The 13,947-nt window shown below is 56.6% G+C and overlaps 2 protein-coding genes across 4 annotated transcripts in view; one reads left to right on the forward strand and one right to left on the reverse strand.

Annotated features, from left to right (window-relative positions):
- LMAN2L (lectin, mannose binding 2 like) overlaps positions 1–13,947 on the forward strand; it is a 93,647-nt gene that overhangs the window by 34,283 nt on the left and 45,417 nt on the right. For 2 of the 3 annotated variants that reach the window (XM_047067649.1, XM_047067652.1), the window contains one exon: positions 11,503–12,800. The exons of the other annotated variant lie outside the window; for it this stretch is intronic. In XM_047067649.1, the coding sequence (XP_046923605.1) occupies positions 11,503–11,657 (155 nt within the window). In that variant the 3' untranslated portion in view covers positions 11,658–12,800. Of the gene's footprint in view, positions 1–11,502; positions 12,801–13,947 lie in introns of those variants that run through there. 3 annotated transcript variants of the gene reach the window in all.
- The window catches only part of FER1L5 (fer-1 like family member 5), a 53,069-nt gene that overhangs the window by 3,398 nt on the left and 35,724 nt on the right, over positions 1–13,947 (reverse strand). The window contains exons 22-45 of the mRNA XM_047067638.1: positions 13,446–13,623; positions 13,214–13,369; positions 11,893–12,024; positions 10,540–10,703; positions 10,141–10,255; positions 8,877–8,979; positions 8,112–8,297; positions 7,882–8,039; positions 7,492–7,636; positions 7,283–7,360; positions 6,245–6,426; positions 5,875–6,036; positions 5,460–5,561; positions 4,282–4,428; positions 4,034–4,196; positions 3,861–3,886; positions 3,164–3,214; positions 2,929–3,030; positions 2,446–2,565; positions 1,738–1,899; positions 1,415–1,506; positions 872–1,042; positions 513–661; positions 171–310 (exon numbers count right to left, since the gene is read on the reverse strand). Coding sequence (XP_046923594.1) covers positions 171–310; positions 513–661; positions 872–1,042; positions 1,415–1,506; positions 1,738–1,899; positions 2,446–2,565; positions 2,929–3,030; positions 3,164–3,214; positions 3,861–3,886; positions 4,034–4,196; positions 4,282–4,428; positions 5,460–5,561; positions 5,875–6,036; positions 6,245–6,426; positions 7,283–7,360; positions 7,492–7,636; positions 7,882–8,039; positions 8,112–8,297; positions 8,877–8,979; positions 10,141–10,255; positions 10,540–10,703; positions 11,893–12,024; positions 13,214–13,369; positions 13,446–13,623 — 3,184 coding nt within the window. The remainder of the gene's footprint in view (positions 1–170; positions 311–512; positions 662–871; positions 1,043–1,414; positions 1,507–1,737; positions 1,900–2,445; positions 2,566–2,928; positions 3,031–3,163; positions 3,215–3,860; positions 3,887–4,033; positions 4,197–4,281; positions 4,429–5,459; positions 5,562–5,874; positions 6,037–6,244; positions 6,427–7,282; positions 7,361–7,491; positions 7,637–7,881; positions 8,040–8,111; positions 8,298–8,876; positions 8,980–10,140; positions 10,256–10,539; positions 10,704–11,892; positions 12,025–13,213; positions 13,370–13,445; positions 13,624–13,947) is intronic.

Below are 13,947 nucleotides of genomic sequence, written 5' to 3' on the forward strand. Positions count from 1 at the left end.
TTTCTCCATTCTGAGTGACATCATTGGAACTTCTCACTTCTAACAGAACATGCTTGTCTTTTGTGCGCATGCATCTGTGAATGCTTGGCCTCCCCTTCCCCTCTCGTCATGGCTATGTCCTGGATGGATGGGCTCCCTGGTCTCCCGATCCAGCCCCTCGAGTCTCATACCTGGTCGATGCCTGGCTGGCTGTCGCTGTATAGTGTGCGGGTCTCCACATGCTCAGGGACCAGCCCCTGGGTGTGCAGGAGGTACAGTGCAAGGCGTTCTTTCTTAGGTCCCAAATAACGAACAGTAGGGGGCTTGGGCTCTAGATGGAAGGAGGTGGAAGGGGAGGGGATCACGAGGTTGTTAGCTTTCCTGTCTCCCAGGCAGGTGCGCCCCCTTCCCTACCCCAGCCTGGACAGTGGCCATGGTTGCCCTCCACAAGAGGAAAGGGCAAAATGGGGCAGGTGCCCTCTCGTTTCAGAGGCCTGTCTCTGTGCCTTCCAGCAGCGTGCTGTACTTCTCACCAAAGCTTTGCAGTCTGAATTGTTTCCCATTGTAAAAAACAGAGTCCTCCTCAGGATTGAACAGAGGCGGAGGCAGCCCTTTCTGTTTAGCATGGCGTTCCAAGAGGAAGCTTGGGTGCATTTGATCCCGCCACCTAAAGGGCCCTGACCTGTGAGGTTAAGGGAGAGGAACAAGTGGGGAGGTTTGGGTCCTGGAGAACATTCTGCTTTGAACTGCAGGATGAGCAGTGGTGGGGGCATGGATGGAGCCAGGTTCGGGCCCTGGTTCCCCAGCCTGGGATGCAACCTCTGCAAAGGGAACTGGGGGCTCCCTCCTCCACCCCTCCCCTATTCTCTTGCCCAGCCTCAGGTGTACTTACTGGCAGTAGGATTTGGAGAGCCCACAACGGGCTCCAAAGCCAGACAAGAGTCGGTTTTCAAGGTCAATGACTGTGGTTCCAATCTTATCATCAGGTGAAAACAGGTCAAAGTCATATAGCTGGATCTCCAGGTCTTTCTCCAGGGGGATGGTACAGCTGAGTTCAAACATCCTAGGGGTGAGGGTGTTGGACACTGCAGACTGCGCACCATGTTATCTACAGGCCTCCCTGTCTAGCATCTCAGCCCCTTGTTTGGTCATGGTGAATATGGAGAGCAGAGCCTGGGGTGGCTGTCACCTGCCAATAACTATCCCCTAGCTATGGCTAGAAACAACTTTTGGTAGGCCTGGGTTGTGGGACCCTGAACTCCTTTCCCAGGCAAAGTGTTTGAGAAGGAGGGTAGAACTGACCACCCTTCCATCTGTTGAGCACTGTGAGACCCCGTGCTAGGAACTCAGAGGTTAGAAAGAAATGCAAGAGTTGTTCGCCTTCTGGAGCTTACTCCTGGAGAAGTGTGGGATTGGGTGAGTTGGGGCAGCTCACATGCCAAAGATGGGATCCACAGTGTTGGGCTGGTACTTGTGCCGGTTGCCAATCTTTGTCTGTCCCAGTTTCAGGATCACATAAGGGTCACACTGGGGTTCAGTCATAGGGAGGGAAATGTGACAGGAAATGGAAAGTCAGCCCAGGTTGGTCAGGGAGGGTGGGGGTGGGGCAGAAGTGAGCCCCTTGTACCAGATGGAGCCTGTGGTGAGGTGGTGGTCTGGGTATCCGCAGCCTGAGGGAGCTCCAGGACCCTGTGGGAGGCACCTGGGCTGGGTGGGCCCGGGGACCATGAACACCATGGGTTTCGGGCTGCTCATTACCAGGCCGTTGGCATCTTGGGGCTGCAGGTTGATTGCTCGGACTATGTATACTCGCACCAAGCACTCCTGAGGCAAGTCCTCTTTCTCACGCCAAACTGTGAACTGGCGAGGGGGCTTGGGGGCTTCTGGATCCTCAGGAAAGGGGTAGACGCGGAAAAGGCCCTGTGTGTGTGTTGGGGAGGGAAGGTGTTGGCAGTGCGGGCCCGGCTCTGTTAAGCCCTCCATGAGGTGCCCCTGGTCTAAGCTCAAGCGAGAGCAGGCTGTGTTGAGGATGGCAGGGATGGAAGGCCGCAAGGACAGGAGAGGGCGGGTGCAGCAGGGACTCCACAGGGACAACTGTGTTTAGGAAGAGTGTTGGGTAAAGAACTCTAGTCATTAGGTGAGTTTCCAGTTTCTGCTGATGCGGACCCCCATTCCATGCCCGTCCATCCCTTCGGGTTGGAACTTGTTCTCTAAGGCTTATAGGTTTTGGGAGCTCAACGTAGGCCAGAGCTGGTGTGAGGAGGCCCCTGCCCATCCTATGTAAAGGGAGGTCACTCTAAATCCCAGCATAGGTCACCTTCTGCTCCCCTGCTCCCTCAACTGTTTTTCAAGCCCTCCCTGCCCTATCCTCTCACAGAGCATAGAGAGCCAGGGCTTTTATTAGAGTCTTCTGGTGACAGAAGGGGCACAGGAGACAGGGGCAGCTCAGCTGGGGTGGACATGCACCTTGAACTCCCCTACCACAGGGCTGTCCAACTTGGGCTCTTCCTGGTAGAGTTTAAAGGTCTGGCAGAAGTCCTGCAGGCCTTCGAAGGCGGGCACAGCCTCCAGCTCGCAGTCATACACCTGCAGGAGGGTGAATGGACCCAGGCTGGTGGGGAGAGCAGGCTCAGCCAGAGGGGGACCATTCCTGCCATCAGGGGGCTGAGGGGCCACCAGTTCCTAGGTCTGGCTTCAAAGCATCTGCCTGGTCGGTGGCCCCAGAGTCAGCACCTCCTGCTGCAGGTGAGGCAGTCCTGGTTCCCAAAAAGGCATGGCTGGTGGAGGTGTGGCCTGGAGTCTTAGGGAGACAAGAAGGAAACTACCCCCTCTCCTGCCTGCCCCCATCCCCGCTGGTAGTTCCTAGAGGAATCAGGGTGAGGTTTGCTGGTCTCTGCCAGCAGATTTTATTCCAAGTCTCAGCAGTCTCCCCCTTAGAGGCCTCCAAACCTTCAGGGTGTGGTAGTCTTTGTGCTTGTACTGCAAGGACTTGGCATCTCCTGTGGCCCAGAACAGCTTGTTCCACCAGTCCACTTCATGCTCGTATTCGTCCTGGCAGGGAAGGTCATTCTGGCCTTCAGGGAGAAGGCACAGTGGCCTTCCTCTGCCCAGGGTCATGCTGCCCCCTGCCTCCCTGAGCTGCCCAGAGTCGTTCCTTTGTTCCCTGAGTCTGAGCCTACGTCACCTCAGCTTTGCTGGACTCGAACCAGAACTTTTCATAGAGGTAATCTAGGACCTGAAAAGTGAGAGCAGGAGAGTGGGTGAGGTATGGTGTCCCCTGCCTGGCTCGCTCACCATCCCTGACTTCTGAGGAGAAAGGGAGTGGAGGGCAGGGCTCCCTTCCCTGGCTCCCTTGCTCCTCATGGAGTCCTTTCAATTCCAAGATCGTCAGACGTGGGTTTGGGGACCAGAAGGAGGGTAAGCTTAGTTCTTATCCTCAATGCCCACAGCTTCAGATGGAACTCTGGGAGGGCCCAGAAATGCAGAACCTGAAGCTTCATCCCAGGCCTACTAAGTCAGAACCTGCTTTTGCTCCAGATGTCCCCAAGATGCCTGTGCATTCAGGTTTGATAAGTGCAGCTCTCAAGGGATAGTTCTGAACCTTGAAAACATTGAAATCACTGGAGAGGGGTGGGGCTTGAAAAAAATGCTGATACTTGGGTCCTTCCCGCTAGCTATCCTGTGGCCTGGCTACAGCATTTCTTTAAACTCTCGGACTGTTCTAACATGCTGTCCACATTGGGAATCACAGCTTTAGAGTTCTTGTGTACACTGAGAGCACATGTCTCAGAACTCTGTTTAATCTCCGCTTCTCCTCGGGGACAAGGGCTGCTCCCTGTAAATGGTGTAGAAGAAGGTGGGACCTTGAGCCCTTTACTCACCTTCTGGTACTTGTTCATAGACAGCACTGAGGAGAAAGAGCAATCATGAATCTCAGGAGCAGCAAGAAGGGTGAGGAGGAGGGACACCAGCCCCGCAGGGCCGCCAGGGCTGCCCCCACTCCCAGTGCCAGCTTAGGGGTGAGGCTGGGAAGGGCAGGGGGAAAGGGCCATACTTGGAAGCTGTGGAGGCACGTAGTCCTCAGCCCAGGGGTCGCAGAAGTAGGGCTGTAGGGAGTTGATGTTGGCCTGACCCACCACAGTCTGCTGGCCGAAGTCCTGACTGTCCACCACCTTCAATGTGAGGGGTGGCGCGTAGACCTCCTCCATAGGCATGAACTGCAGCCCCAAGGAGAGGCCCGGGCATGAGGCCTCCCAGGGGAGAGGGCTGCCCCAGCCCCTGCTTTGCCCGAGGTTGCCTTACCACTGTGAGGAAGAGGACTGACGGGGTGAAGTTGGGGTTGGTCTGGAAGTCCTTGATGGGCTGTGTCTGCAGGGACTCTTCCCAGCATTCTACCAGGAGCTGGGGGGAGCGCACCTGCTTCATGTTCCGAAGGCCCCAGATCAGGATCTGCCAGAACAGAGAAGGAGGGGCAGGGCAAAGGACAGACAGGGCCTCTGTACTGGGGTCCTGGCCAGAGAGAGGGGACTGTCCTGGGAGTGATGATGCATCAGGGAGTATCCAGGGCCCGGGAATGAGCTGGACAAAGTCAGAGTCTAAAGGTTACCCAGGTCTCCCTTCCTGTGAGGGATCAGTGCTTGTCCTCAAGGCCTCCGTGAGGGAGTGCCCTTTGGCTACTGTGATATCCTTCACTGACCTCCAGGGCCCCTTAGGTATTGTCCTTCCTCCCCTGCTGCTTTGTCTGGCCTCCAGTCACTGGTCAGGAGTGAGTCCCTAAGGCTGGCTGCCTTGAAGGCCCAGAGTAGCAGGGGGGGGGGGTCCAGATTTCTCAGGTGTCCCTTTTGCTATCTAGCTCACTGGTGACTCAGATCCCATAGAATTCCATGGTCATTCAGTGTTCTCAAGTGACAGACACTGGGCACCCCAGAAAACATCCATGCTGTTACTCATGAAGGCCTCTTCAGGGGACCAGAGTGGAGTTGCCTGATCTTGGGCGGGGGGGGTCTCCAGGGTCAGGAGGACCTGACCAGATTTGTGGCTGGGCACAAAGGTTCCGACGTGGGGACCTCCAGGCTACTGTCATTTGGAGTCAGGCAGGGCCAGGCCCAGATTCTGGCTCTGCCACTTAACCCTGTGTCACTGTGCATGGGCTCTCTGCTCTCTCAGAGCCTCAGTTTTGTCTGAAAAGTGGTCCCTACTGTAGAGGGCCATCGAGGGGCTTGGATGTGGTAAGGAATGCCAAAGCCCTTTGTCTATGACCTGCCACAGAGGATGTCATTAAAATAATTTAACCTATTCTATCAGAGGTTCTGCCCTTCATTCCTCCCCTGTCTCCCTCCATCTCTCAGAGAGTGTCTTTTTGGGGTCCACGCTTTGGATCAGGTAGTCAGGAGGGCCCAAGGAGATTGAGCAGAGAGACCTCCACGGCACTCGACTGCTGTGGGGGGTGCTTGCCCTCCCCACTGCCCCACCATTATCACCTCGATAGCCATTTTCTTTAGTGTGGGCTGGATGCTCTTGGGGAGTGTGTAGATCCCATTCTTCCAGGGAACACTTAAGATGGGCGGCCTCTCTTTGAGACTCTGAAGGGGTGAGGTGAGAGAGCAGGGAGCATGAGGCCCTAGTGGGCTTGTCCTTCCCACCCCCAAATCAAGTCCCTAGCAGGGCTCAAGTGAGGAGGCTCCAGAGCCCCATGGGCAGCAGCAGGCAGGGAGTTAGGGAGACGTCACCGGCTGGCATCACCAAGCTCGGTGTTCTAGCTCCTCAGGCCCCAGGCCTTTCCTGGGGGGTGGAGTTGGGGACCACAGGTTGTGGTAACTGGGGGCAGGGAGGTGGTGTGGGGTGGGAGTGAGCAAGGTGCTCCCCCACCCCCAGCCAGGCCCTCCTTCTCAGTACCTCAGTCTCGAGGATCAGCTCACAGGATGCCAGGATCTCACCCTCTTCCTCCCCTAGCAATTTTACAAGGGGGTGCCACCTCAGCGGGGGCAGGATCCGTTTTTGGGCATCCAGCCAGACCACTGGAGACCACATGCTCCGGCCCCACAAGCTCTCCTTTCCCTGCAGGGAAAGGGAAGTTCACCAAACACTGAGGCCAAGCTGGCAGGGTTCTGGCTCTCCTCCCCTGGGATTCTGACAACTCTAGGATCAGGGCCAACATTTATGTTGACATACTGCTCTCTGTGAATCATGCCCCATGGGAGGCCTTTCTGTATATTCTCCTCTAAAAGAAAAACTCAGCAACTCTGCCCACTCCAGCCCACCTTACCTGAGAGTCCTGCTGCCACAGTTCCAACACCACGAGTGGTGGGCTTGTTTCGGTGTCCTGGGGGTTCTCATACAGAAGGAGGTGCTGGAAAATGAGCGTCTGGGCCCACGTGGGGGCTGCAGAGGCCCTCAGGGTTTGGGTGCACTGGCTATGGTTCAAGAAGACCAACCGAATGAAGGGCCCTGGGGGATAGAAGGAGAGGAGGGGGTCCTGCCATTGAGCTTGTCAAGCCAGGTGCTCGTCTCTGGCAGCTGCTACCACTGGACGAGACACCAGGGAGGCCTAGGCTGGGCAATCACAGCCACTGCCAGCTGCCCAGAAGGCCACCTCAGTGCAAGTACAGAGCAAATGGCTATGTAACCAGAGGCCAAGGACCATTTGGTTCCACACACATCTATTTGACACCACCTGGTTGAGGTCTGAGTGGCACGGAGATGGAAGGTCCTGTGGCTCCTCTGGAGGAGTTCTGGGGACCAGCTGCACGTGGCTGCCCTTCCACAGCATCAGTGAGTGGCTGTGGCATAAGGGGACATCATGTGGCCCTCTCAATGTGGGCGCCGATGCCCAATGGACACAGCTCCCGGCAGACACTCCCTGCCCTGGCTCTGCCCCTCATCCAGCAGCTTGGTTCCTTACAAACAGCGTTACCAAAAGGACGGGGCAGGAGCACACATCTCTCCTGAAAGCTTCACTGGGTCCTCCTCACAGGACCAAGGACAGGCTCCTCATGCACATGGCTGGAAATCGCCTCACCTCTTCCCCACACCCCCCCCATCTTCTGACACAGGGACGTGTGGTGCCCAGGTGTGTCACTCTTTCTTCCCCTTCTTGAATCCCCAGTACTGGGGACACATCTCAAGAACAGCCCCACCTTATACTCCTTGTTTTTATATCTCTCCCCCAAGCCAGGGCCCTGACCTGCTGGGGGGAGGGGTCTGCATGTTTGTCACCCCCTTCCCTGTCAAATTCTTTATGCTGCTGGGTGGCCACATCATGGCGTCCTGAGGACTTGGGGAGAAAGGGGTGCCTGTTGCCTACCCTGGAATGTCTGGATCTGGTTGGACATTCGGTTCCAGGCCTGGTAGATGTAGCAGAAAAGCTGGTAGTAGTGGGGCTCTGGGTAAGAGAGGAGCCACGTCCATCACCTGCCCCCAGGATCCCCACATTGGCCCCTCCTCACTCCCTGACCTCAGATGCAAGGCCTCTGGAGCCACCCAAGCAGACTTTGGGCATTGTCAAATGCTCACTGTTGAAGATGCAGTAGATGAAGGGTAGGTCAAGTGGGTGGGTGTCCTGTGGGGCAGTCTTCCAGAAGCTCATGAATGATTTGTTCAGACCCTGTGACAGCATCCTGTTCTCTTCCTTCTTAGCCTGCTCTTGCATATCCATAACCTGTGCCCAAGACATTCTCCCTGAAGCTCTTGGGTGCTTTTCTTGTCTCCTCTAGTGCAGGCCCAGGTCACCCTTCTCCCCTTATAGACTGAGGGTGTGGATCTGGGGCGCACACTCCCCCCACCCCCACCCCAAGCCATCAATGCCCCAACCTGGGGCATCTCCAGCTGTCTGCCACACCCAGCCCGGGCCCTGGCTCTGGGATATAGCGTTGCCAGGAGTCACCTAGCCCACTGAGGCTTTACCAACGATCCCTCCAGCAGGAAAATGGGTGCGATGCCCTTGTCCTTGTTTGGGACCAGCCTGCGGTGCCAGCAGCGGCGGCGGAACCGGCTCTGGGGCTGAGGAGTCAGGTGGAACTTGGAGCCGAAGGTGCCGTATTCCCAGCCCCCCTCCTCCTTGGCTGCGCTGGGGTGGTGCTGCAGGGAGGGGAGCAGAATGTCACCACCCCCGCCATGGCACAGGGTGGGGGGACCCTGCCCAGGCGGCCCCCTCACCAGCTGTAGGAAGGATAGGGTCTCCTGCTCCAGGCCCAGCTTCCCGTGGTTCCGGCAGCGCAAACGCACCCAGCGCCGCCGGCGGCATGTGTAGTAGGTCTTCTCCACCGAGTTCCAGACCTGGGGCAGGCCCAACGGCTCGATCCCCACTCCGTACTCCCAGCCTGCAGAGGCAGGGTCACGGCCTGTGGGTGCCCAAGTGCCCATGGGCTGGGAGGCGTGGACAGGCCTGAGAGATGGGCCCCAGAAGGCAGGCTAAAGGGAGAGGAAATGCTTTCCCTCATGTCCAGGTCTTTTGGGGCCCTGAGGTGTGGAAAGGATGGGGTGGCCGCCAGGATGGCTTGGGCCCAACCGCCCATCTTACAAATGAAGCTGGGGCTCAGAGATGTCTTGTGACCCACACACGGTCACACAGCCCACATGTAGCACAGTCACATCTTGAGCTCAGGTCTTCAGACTTCCAGCCCATCACTCCTTCCCTGGAGCTACCTCAGGTGAACCCAGGCTCCATGAGCATTTCCTCTTTCTAGAAAGTGCTCAGGAGGCACTTACAACCTGCCCTGTTTCAAAACTGGGGCCTATGTCTATAGAAAGGGTGGAGGCCCCACTCTCCAGAGGCTGGGGGACCCCCAGAAATTCAGGCCCATCCCACCTGAGAACTTGATTGCTGTGAGGCTGTGGGAAGTGTCAGTCCCTGGCAGCTCCAGGGCCTCCTTCCCTCAGCCTGTGACCAGAGGACTGACCCTCATTGTCCACTGCGTGGTTCAGCTCCACATCCCAGTTCTCCTTAATGTGCCAGCCTTGGGGACACTTCATATTCTCCCGGGACTCCATGGGCTCTCCATTCTGAGGGTGGACAGACAGGGTGGGCCAGGGGCATCTGAGCTAAGAGGCCTCCAACTCTCTCTGCCCACATGTTTGCTCACCTAGTGTGGCCATAGTGCTCTCCTTGGAGCAGATAGTGCTTGCTACTTCTGATGCCACCCACATACCCACTTAATATGCTTTTACTGACTTGCCTTTTCAAATAGTAAAAGTATTTTTATTTATTATTATTTTAAATGTTTATTTTGAGAGAGAGAGAGAGTGAGCGAGCGCAAGCGTGAGCAGAAGAGAGGCAGAAAGAGAGGGAGACAGAGAATCCCAAGCAGGCTCCATGCTTTAAACTCAGAGCCTGATGTGGGGTCGATTCCTTAAACTGAGAGATCATGACCTAAGCTGAAATCAAGTCAGCCGCTTAACTGACTGAGCCACCCTGGCACCCCGGAATGGTAAACATATTTTTAAAAGAAAACTTTATATAGCCACTATCAATTATGGAAGTCACTATCTGATTTTATGGAAAAGCAGTACCATAAATAGAAAATACCCATACTAATGACTAGGAAAGGGAAATAGTGTGACCGATCTCAGCTAGTCGCTGCTGCCTGCCCTGTCTCTGTCGCTGCTGAGGAGGGGAGGGTAGTGTGCATGAGACATGGGTTCGACCTGTGCTGTCTGATGCAGCAGCCACCAACCTCCTGCGGCCACTTAAATGCAAATTAATTAAAATGAAACAAAGTCCTAAGTTCTGTTCCTCACTCTCACAAGTACCACATTTCAAGTACTCGATGGCCAATTCGATAGCTAGACAGTGCAGACACAGAACATTTCCATCATCACAGAAAGTTCTATTGGACATTCTATTAGTCTATTATGGGGCTTAGACTAGCCCCACACAGATTCTCTCCTGCTGGGTAAGCGCTACCTTTGAAAGAAGCCTAGGAAGGAAACACTGCCCCACTATGCTGCTCCTTACAGTCTTATGGAAGTTACCTCTACCTGCCATCTTGGGATAGAATCCCATCAGTGTGCACCCAGGGTCCCACGCAGAGTAGGGAGCAGGGCTCAGATGGTAACCCTTGGTCCAGTGCTCTTTCCACTCAGACAACCCAGCTTCCAAGGCGCCTACCTGGTTGCACTGCTTGTCCCCCCACATCCCCAGAAGCAGCTTCAGCCCCTGCTCACCATGTCCGTGTTGGGGATGGTTGCTGGCACCCAGGTCCCCGTGGTGTCACGACACTGGTTCTCATATACTTCCTCCAGCACTTGGCTCTTGTTGATGTGTATGTCCAGGAGGAGTCTGGGGACAGGGAGACCCCAAGTTCCCAGCACATCTCCCTTAACTCTCAGGCCCCTGGGGTCCTCATCTGCGGGTCCAGTGTTCCCCTACCTGGCACCCCCACCTGCTCTGGGCAATGCTGGGCAGCGGGGCTTGGCATCCAGGGTAGGGTGGTGGGCACTCTGGCCCCCAGGAGCAGGCTACAGTGGCCATGTGCCTAGCTCTCTGGGCTGCTGCTGACAGCTCTCACCCCAGGGTTGCACGTCTAGGGGCACACAGGCTCTAGGCTTGTGTGCTAGCCTTACCTCCTCTGAGGCTCCACTGTCCACTGCCCCTTCCAGTGCCATCCGTGGGGTGCCTTGAAATCCTCCTTGGGAAGGGCCTTGTGCCCCATGACGTCCGAGAAGTTGGGGCAGTGGTACAGCCCCTGCTGTCCCCACTGATCTTTATACTTGGCCTGGTTCTCGTACTGGGGGAGGGGCAGCTGTCAGTGCCTTGTAGTGCCAGCTCACAGTGGGACATTGGGCCCCTCCTTGGCTCCCCTACTTGGCTCCAGGCACCTCCAGAGCTTATCACAGGTAGCACTTTCCCTCGACGGCACTCGTTTAGCACAGGCGGACTCTGTTCATCAAGCTCTCCCCTTGGGCCAGGCCCATGTCTAGGGTTTTACATGAACTGTCCCCTGTAATTCTCACAGTCCCATTTCACAGGCAGGGAGACTGAGGCTCAGAGGTCAATTCTACCCCAGGGTGCTCGGCCACTGAACGGTAGAGTGGGGTGGGTGCCTGTGTTAGAGCCTGGTGGCACCTGCAGTGTGGTCCCTTAGTGCTGTTGCTGCTGATCCGGGGAACCCAATGCTGCTCCACCACTTGCCACATCTTTGCAGCCTCTGAGCTTTTTTTCCCCACATTCCCCTAGCTGGACATACAGTCCCTGCTGCCTGCATCTCCTAAATCCCCACTCATCTTGGCATTGCCCAGCCCTTCATAGGGGCTGGTTATGTATGTTAGGGTATATCTGTTCACAGCATGCTACTTAGGCACCACGAAAGTATGTTTTTAACTTGGTAAATTAAGCTGAAAACTCTTAAACTCCATTCCCACTGCCCTCAGAGCCTTCTTCTGAGCCATGTCCTCCCTCAGGGAGCAAGGGTCTTCTTTCCCTCCTCTGATTCTAGAGCAGTCTCTGACCGGCTGGCTGCTTACCCACCCGTGGGTCTATGGTTCTCTGGGAAGATGCCTCATTTCCTGCTCCTCTGAACGTTCCAGGCCCCACCCTACCCAGAACCACCAGACTGGCCTGGAGGACCCAGCTGGAGTCTGCAGGGGTCCTAGGCTGCCATGTGGGTGACAGAGGAGACCCCTGCCAGTGGAGCCTCGCTCACCTCGCAGGCCTTGAAGGAACTGGAAGAAACTCTTCATGAACCTCCATCAGCGAGAGAGCGACTGGCCCTAAGGGACCACTTGGCTGCCCCTGTTGTCATTACATGCACATGCCCTGAGCTGGCGGCATCTGAGACTGCTTTAGGCTCTGCCACCGCTCCTGATGACGCCCATTTCATAATCCTCAGATTCCGCTGGTAACCGTTTTCTCCACCTTTGGTGCTAGGCTATTTGCAGCTTGACCTCCCTGCTCTGTCCTACCCGGGTGCCACTTACCGTCTCCGCGTACACGACAACTTCGCCCTGGCGGAGCAGCTGCAGATCCTTGCTGTCTGTGATGTTGCCGAGCCACATGCAGACCCGGAGGTGGGCCGGGAGCGTGTCCTTCTGTCCTTCACCCTCTGGGTACTGAACCGGAGGCAGGTCAACCCCACAGGGGTACACATTCCCCAGAGGGCAGGGGCCCGGGTGAGGGACGGACACACACTTGCTCCTTCACCCTGAACCCTGGGAGCAGGGGCCTTCCACTGAGTAGGGTGCTGGGGCTAAAAGTGAATGATGCAGGGTTCCTGCCTTCCAGAGGGAGAGGGCAAGCAGATGGTTATACCTGTGGCCCCATGCATAACAGAGAGGCTGGTGGGGTTGTGGGGAGAGGGGCAGTGCCACCTAGGGAGCCTGGGAAGGCTCCAAAGAGGAGTGGTGATGGTGGTGACATGGACATATGCTTTGGTCCTCACACACTACCATTGTGGGGTGGGGCATCATTTTCACTAGGCCTATTTAACAGAGGAGCAGATTGAGACCTGGACATGGTCAAGGGTTGGTCTGGGGTCACACAAGCCAGTGAGTGGTAGAGCCAGGAGTCAAGTCTCAGTGGTTCTTGTAGGATGAGGGACTCAGATGGGCATGGGAGGGCCCTTCCACAATGGTAGAAAGGGCACAGGGCAGGCAGGTTTGGGGGCGGGGAAGCCGAGAGTAGCCTGACTGTTGAGAGTATGTAGCCCTAAGGAGGTTATGGCAGTGAGAAGGGGCTGGGGCCCAGCCAGGGCAGTTGAGCCTTCTCCAGAAGGCAATGGGGAGCCAAGGACATCAAGAGTGAGGGAGAGCTCCCCACCTGCTTCCCGGGGGTGGGGGTGGGGTGAGGTGGAGAAGGCTGGGAGTAGTGGCTGTCATCAGGGCAGGGGTGCTGGTCAGCCAGCCTTATGTATGGCCTGCATCTGATATGATGGGCTGGTGCCCAAGCCATATAAACATTAAATATTTTGGAAAGCACCCAATCGTGGTTCAGGGGGGAGATGAGAAGGGATTGGACCAAGTGTAGTGTAAGGATGAGGGAAGACATGAATTTGAGGAACATTTATGAGGGATGTGGACTTGGCATTAACCACATGATGGTGGTCATTGTCCCCTGCCTTCCTCTGGAGACTCTTTAAACCCCACTTTATCTGGTGGAGGGTCCAGGAGAGACGAAGTGGGCATGCCCTCAGGGAGACTCATGGGGGCTGCCTCAAGAGTTCAGGGCTTCTCTCTTGGGGTGTTTCTGGGCCCTTTCCTCCCCCGAGGAACAGGGTGGCCTGAGGATTCCCAGCTTCCCCACCTGCAAGAAGAGGGTCTGTGTCTTCCCACAGAACCTGCCAGAGTGCAGAACCCCTGTCGGGGAGAACAGGATGCTATGGGCAGGCACCTGTGCATAGGCCACTCGCTGCCCCTTGGACATCAGCCAGATCATCACATCTGGGAGGCTCACCTGGGGCTGCCGAGACGGGATGGTGTCAGGCCTGTGGCAGGCTTCAAGTCCCACCTTCCCCAGCAGCATGTCCAGCGCCTACCTCAGGGAGCATGGCATTGAGGCGGTACAGCCAGTTCTCCACAGTGGCCACCATGTTCCTGGGCTTGGCTTCCTTGGCCTTTTGGGCCAGTTCCTGCAGGAGGAGGCTGCGGAGCTGCCACCTCTTCTTGTCCAGCTCGGTGGCTCTGTGCTGATGGGTCATGCAGGGCAGAGGGTGCCTGTGGCCAGGACCGGGAAAGAGGGGGCTGGGCCTCTCTCCATCTTACCTCCTGCCATGCCTTAGGCCAAGGTACCCTTCTTAGACTTGAGATCCTGTCCTGTCCCGTGATGGCCTGGCCCACCGGTTCTCATGAGAACCCCCTCCCACAGGCCTGTGCTCAGGGAGCCCCTTGTGGAGGTGGGTGAGAGCCCAGAAACAAGGGTCAACCAAGCCCTGGGGGGTAGGGGTGGAGATCCAAGTGGGGTGTGGGGCTGGGGCTGGGAGAGGCCTTACGATGCATCTTCCAGAACAGGCAGAGCCCTGTGGAGGGCACTGTGGACAG

The sequence above is a fragment of the Lynx rufus genome, unplaced genomic scaffold, assembly GCF_022079265.1.
Source record: "Lynx rufus isolate CCGP_SWC_20201006 ecotype Redwood Valley unplaced genomic scaffold, mLynRuf1.p SCAF_8, whole genome shotgun sequence".
Lineage (NCBI taxonomy): Eukaryota > Metazoa > Chordata > Mammalia > Carnivora > Felidae > Lynx > Lynx rufus.